At 31.8% G+C, this 6466-nt stretch overlaps 1 protein-coding gene across 1 annotated transcript in view; it reads right to left on the bottom strand.

Annotated features, from left to right (window-relative positions):
* Positions 1–1824: 1824 nt before the first annotated feature.
* Positions 1825–6466, bottom strand: part of LOC131950296 (cleavage and polyadenylation specificity factor subunit 4) — a 13055-nt gene continuing 8413 nt past the window's right edge. Inside the window, exons 5-7 of the mRNA XM_059312402.1 lie at positions 6361–6466; positions 6003–6131; positions 1825–3649 (exon numbers count right to left, since the gene is read on the bottom strand). The exon at positions 6361–6466 is cut by the window's right edge and continues 24 nt beyond it. Of these exons, the coding sequence (XP_059168385.1) occupies positions 3545–3649; positions 6003–6131; positions 6361–6466 (340 nt within the window). The 3' untranslated portion in view covers positions 1825–3544. The remainder of the gene's footprint in view (positions 3650–6002; positions 6132–6360) is intronic.

Here is a 6466-nt window from a genome sequence, read left to right as displayed (position 1 = left end):
CAAAACACTTCCATGACTTATTTCCCTTATTTAAAAAGTTTAATAGGGGCGCTCCTAAGCTCCTTATATATATATAATATATTTGTACTAAACAAATTAAAAAGCAATTTCTTCACTTTGCAAGTTGTTTAAATTTTAAAAAAAAAAGAATTTTTTTCAAAACCCGATCTGGCCAGAAATGAGTATCCAATGTTTGTATTCTGTGTTTGTATATATATATATATATATATATATATATATATATATATATATATATACATATATATATATATACATATATATATATTCATATACATATATATACATATATATATTCATATACATATATATATACACATATATATATATATATATGTGTATATATATATATATATAAATCTATATGGGGGGGAGGGGGGGCCAAAACATTTTTTTGCGGGGTGGCCCTTTTTTTCTAGTTCCGCCACTGTTAGGGTTAGGCATATGGCAGGACTAGGGTTGGGGTTAGGGACAAGGTTAGCATTGGCATTAGCCGCTATGTGTGTATTTAGTTAACTACCAGTAACCTAACATACCTTTATAAAAGAATATTCAATTATCGGACACTGGTATAAAAATTCCCCCGCAGCTCGCGATATCTTAAAGATGAATATCTTTATAGTTTATAGTTATTTAAATAGTAGTGGATTATTATTTATTTAATGAAAATTTATTTTCTACTGTTTTAGTGCATTATTACGTAAAAGCTTGTTTAAAATATTTAGTGCATTTTTAAAAATTACTAATTTTAAATTAGAGCCACATGGTATAAAGAAGTAGTTTATTGATGTGACTTGCTGTCCTCAACTCATCCCAACAGTAGTTCAACCACCTGTACTGCTCTCATTTATCATGTTCATTACATAACAAAGCATAGGACAAAAAAAGAAATCTGACACTGTGCAAAGGATGTCATCGACGCAAAATGTCAACAACACACAATATGGACAGACAAGGCTGACTGAGGAGAAGCGAACCAAGGAAAGGCCTATGGCAAAAAAACATGCAAAACACAATGTTTAATTAACACTTATATAATTAATTTTTCAACCGCGTATTTGACTAAATACGTAACAAAAGATGAGGTTGCTGTGTGAATTAACTTTATTATTATTATTGTTATAAACCCTAATGCTTTTAAAGTTTATACATATACTATAAAAAAACCACCAACCACATTAATAAACACCAACAATTTTTAAATTCTCAAATCAAAACATTTATAGAAAAAATAAGATTTCCATGGAAGCAAGTCACCACGACTTGCTTCCAATAAAAATTTTCCTTTGTGACTTTTTTCTGGTTTCTTTTCCTGTGACTTTTTTCGTTCACCGGTTTATTCCTCTAGATGATTAAAAATTCAATAATACATTCCTTATTTTTATTATGAGACCATCATGAACCCTTGAAATTTGTTTATATTTTGCAGAGACTCTCCAAAATATAGGATAATAGAATGAAAGGTTTAGTAATAGATTCATAAAGGATAAACAAACCCACAAACATGCAGAGGAAAACATGCAAGGGGCAAAAAGATGAAGTTTTTTTTATCTGAAGTTAGAACCTGTATCTTAACTTCCTAACCTTATTTATTTATTTAACCTCTGGTTATTATGTTTGTTATATTTTACTTTATTTTATATTTATATATAAATTTTTAATGAAGGTTAATTGTCTTTATTATAATTTACATGTTGTGAAAATTCTGATGCTCCTTTACATGTGATCCAGTTTGTCGCACATTATATAAGATGAGCAACCACACATGGGTTACAAAACACCAGACTAAATAAAACAAAGGCTCGCTGAACACTAAAAGTTTAATCCGATCCACACAAACACAAGCTATTCTAAATACTAACAAAGTAGCTATAGAAAAGTACAAAGAACTAACCTACAACCTATGCTGCTCTTTTAGAAGAACTGGACTGAACTGAAGCGATCATACACGTTCTCACACACCTTATAAACAGAAATAAATACAGAACACAGGACAAACCAAGAAGTTCAGTTCTAGGGCAACAATCAGATACCTGGTTGTATAAAAAATTTTTTTTTACAACTTTTTTATTTAGTTTGCAATGTCTGTTTGTAGGATGTGGTAATTGTGTACATTATTTTGACCAACTTCCAATGGGTTAGGGTTATTATTTTGACCAACTTCCAATCCAGTGATTTTTATTGACCTAACCATAACTTTCCAGATACCTTCATCTTTGATAATGATGACAATGCAATATATTAATTTTTATTTAATTAAATAGACAATAAGTAATTCAAATTTAATTTGTAAAATTCTAAATTTATAACAAATATCAAGCGAATACTTGATCAGTCAGTTTAGAACAGTGAACTGTTTTCACGGTTGGCTGATTTTAAGCATCAGTGTCAACAACAAACTAAGTAAGGGTATAGAACTCTCTTTTGGAGATCAAAAGCTACTGGTTGGGTTTTAACAGAATTATTTTTAGTTGTGGCCTATGAAGTGTTAACTTCATATCTAATAAATGACTAAGTGGAAAATAAGCAATTATAATAGCAAGCTTTTAAATGCACTGACAATGAGAAAATAAAACAAACTTTAGCAAAACATTTGTCACTAAAATAGGTAAGAGATCTCACGAGCGACCATTGCTTTTATTTTATTTTTTCTGTGCATTTTAAAGCTTGTTGTTTTAAAGTTTTTTATATTTGTCATAATTATTTTATTTTTTTATCCTTTTCTACTCTATAATGAATCAAGGGAATAAAAAATTCAATAAACTGAACACACATTTTTCTAAAGATTTTATAGGAGAAAGGATTTTCTCATTAAAAAAACTAGAGGTAAACCAAAAACAAAAAAAGATATTTAGAAAAAAAGATAAGGCTCTAACAAAGGACCCCAACAACTCTAGGAGAGAAAACTCAAAAATCAAACAGGAGTGGTTTACTTGTGGTAGCTTCTCCAGCCAAGTTGGCAGCAACTTTAGACCAACAAAGGACAAGACAGGGATTAAAGAAAGGGATTAAAGACAGGGATTAAAGAAAGGGATTATGCAGTATGGGCAACCAGTGATATCTTTATCTAATACCCTCATTAGCACCCTGAACATTTCACTTCTCTAGGTGTATCCATTGTCTCCCAAGTCAAAAAAGGAACTGTATCTCAATCATATAACAAAACTTATAACAGCGAGTATAACAGAATATATATCTACAAAACAAAATATTGATTAGGATAGAAAAACAGTTGACCACATGTATTTGTGGGACCATGCTTTAAAATTACTTGGTTATGCTTCAAACCTAATGAAGTCAACACTAAATCAGACTGTAAACAAAAATATTACATAGTTTAGATACATTATTTTAGTTACACAATTGACATTGGAAACAATAACATTTTTATTTCTTGCCCAACTTGATCAAATGTTTAGTCTGCAGATACAAGTTTAACATTTGTTCTCTAGACAACAATATGCTAATGTTCCTTGTTCTCTAGACAACAATATGCTAATGTTCCTTGTTCTCAACAGAAGTAGAATCACACAGCAGTTCCTGGGCTTTGATTTATTGCATAATTTGCAGCTGACAAAAAAGCTAGATGACCTTTTGGACATCTGTTGGCAAAGTGACCCTTTTCTCCACACTGAAAACAAAAATATGCGATTTCCTTGAGTGAAAAACTATAGCATACACATTAAAATATCAGTCAACTATAGACTGTACTATGCACATAAATTATATATAATAGTCAACACAGTAACTGCCTCTGACACAAAAACGAGCAGCTTGAAAATTGTTTTTCTTTTTGCATGCATCAAAAGACATTAATCTAATTCGAATATACATAAATTAATGCTTAAAAAATCAAATTAGAATTGTATTGATGTACCAGTAAAAAAAAATCAATGTACCAGCCTGACTTATCAATGTACCAGCCTGACTTATCAATGTACCAGCCTGACTTATCAATGTACCAGCCTGACTTATCAATGTACCAGCCTTACTTATCAATGTACCAGCCTTACTTATCAATGTACTAGCAAATCTAATGAAAGCAAGTTGCTCATGTTTTTTTTTTAAATTTCTTTGGCCTCCACTTTTGTTTTGGCAGTTTGATTACCAGGTTTTGCGTTTCAAAGTGTTAAAAACATGAACAAAGTGTTGAGCACATGAACAAAGTGTTGACTATATGAACAAAGTTTTAGGCACATGAACAAAGTGTTGAACATGTGAATAAAGTGATGAACATGTGAACCAAGTGTTGAACATGTGAACAAAGTGTTAGGCACATGAACAAAGTGTTGAACATGTGAATAAAGTGTTGAACATGTGAACAAAGTGTTGAACATGTGAACAAAATGTTGAACATGTGAACAAAGTGTGAACATGTGAACAAAGTGTTAGGCACATGAACAAAGTGTTGAACATGTGAATAAAGTGTTGAACATGTGAATAAAGTGTTGAACATGTGAACAAAGTGTTGAACATGTGAACAAAGTGTTGAACATGTGAATAAAGTGTTGAACATGTGAACAAAGTGTTGAACATGTGAACAAAATGTTGAACATGTGAATAAAGTGTTGAACATGTGAACAAAGTGTTAGGCACATGAACAAAGTGTTGAACATGTGAATAAAGTGTTGAACATGTGAACAAAGTGTTGAACATGTGAACAAAGTGTTAGGCACATGAACAAAGTGTTGAACATGTGAACAAAGTGTTGAACATGTGAACAAAGTGTTGAACATGTGAACAAAATGTTGAACATGTGAACAAAGTGTTGAACATGTGAACAAAGTGTTGAACATGTGAACAAAGTGTTGAACATGTGAATAAAGTGTTGAACATGTGAATAAAGTGTTGAACATGTGAACAAAGTGTTGAACATGTGGACAAAATGTTGAACATGTGAACAAAGTGTTGAACATGTGAATAAAGTGTTGAACATGTGAACAAAGTGTTGAACATGTGAACAAAATGTTGAACATGTGAACAAAGTGTTGAACATGTGAACAAAGTGTTAGGCACATGAACAAAGTGTTGAACATGTGAATAAAGTGTTGAACATGTGAACCAAGTGTGGAACATGTGAACCAAGTGTTGAACATGTGAACTAATATAATTTGGGATTAGGTCAAGAAACATTTCAATGAAAAACATATCATGTCCTCATATTGAATCAAAATACTTCTATGTTCAAACAAACACAAAATATCTGATGTCTACATTTCAATGTCCAAGATTTTTATCTTAGGTCAGAAGGTAATTCTATCATGGTATCTGTTATCTAGCATCTGTTATCTATATAATAATGGCATCTGCTATCTATATTATTAATAATGATGGCATCTATGATCTATATTTATAATCATGTAATGTATTATCTATATTTTAAATCATGGCATTTGTGGTTAGCTTAAAAGTAAAAAACTCAAAATGGGGGGGGGGGGGGGGAATGAAACCTCCTAACGTTTCAACTTTTACAGAATATAATACTTGCAATTTTTCATTTAAAAATGAAGTGTTCATCATGTGATGTAAATTATGTATACTTTAAAAACATGAAAGTTTATATTCTTCACACAACCTACCTGTCTACATGGGGGGGGGGGGGGGGGGGGGGGGGGCAGAGGACACTTTCCAAAGTGGACATGAGAGGGAGGATGTGATTCTTAAATTCAAACTTTTTGCGGGTATTATAAATAGTTGAATCTATTTCAAATCTATTTTTTGTGGGCATTATAAATAGTTGAATCTATTTCAAATCTATTTTTTGTGGGCATTTTAAATAGTTGAATGTGTTTCAAATCTATTTTTTGTGGGCATTTTAAATAGTTAAATCTGTTAAAAATCTACTTTTTGTGGGCATTAGAAACAGTTAATTCTGTTTGAAATCTAACGCAAACTTCCTCGAATTTGTATTTATTTGGACGAAACCTTTTTTGTGTTAGAGCTGTTTCTTGACACACTTGAACCCGATTAAAATGTGAAATTACTTTGAAACATGTGATCTGGTCTAAGGGTCTTCTCTCTCTCTGCTGTAGTCCTTGTAAAATGTGCTGCTGGTGCTGCAGAAGTTGTTGTGTTGCTTGAAACTGGGCCTGGTTGCTCACATCCTCTAATGACTGTCAATGAAATAATAGATAGTTTCTAAGTCATATTTGACTAAATATACCTGGTGCATCAGTCAAATGGAGCTGATTTGTCAGTCATATGTAGCTGGTTTATAACATGATCTAATTGCTGATCAATGAAAACAAGAAATCTGTAGTAGAACCATGGCCAGCAACCAGTCAAATTGATTGAAGACTTGATGAATGGACCAGAGACAAGTGGAGAAGGGTTACAACTTACGGTGATACCCAATGGCTTGGCAGCATGACACTGGATAGCTTTATGGCCAGGTTGCATACACAGATGACAAACAATAGATTGTTTTTTCTGTGCAAAAATGGGATCT

This window comes from Physella acuta, unplaced genomic scaffold (assembly GCF_028476545.2).
Source record: "Physella acuta isolate Inbredline_101_S28 unplaced genomic scaffold, ASM2847654v3 ptg000750l, whole genome shotgun sequence".
Taxonomy (NCBI): Eukaryota; Metazoa; Mollusca; class Gastropoda; family Physidae; genus Physella; species Physella acuta.
Note: the sequence above shows the minus strand (reverse complement) of the source record. Positions and strands in the feature narration are given on the sequence as shown.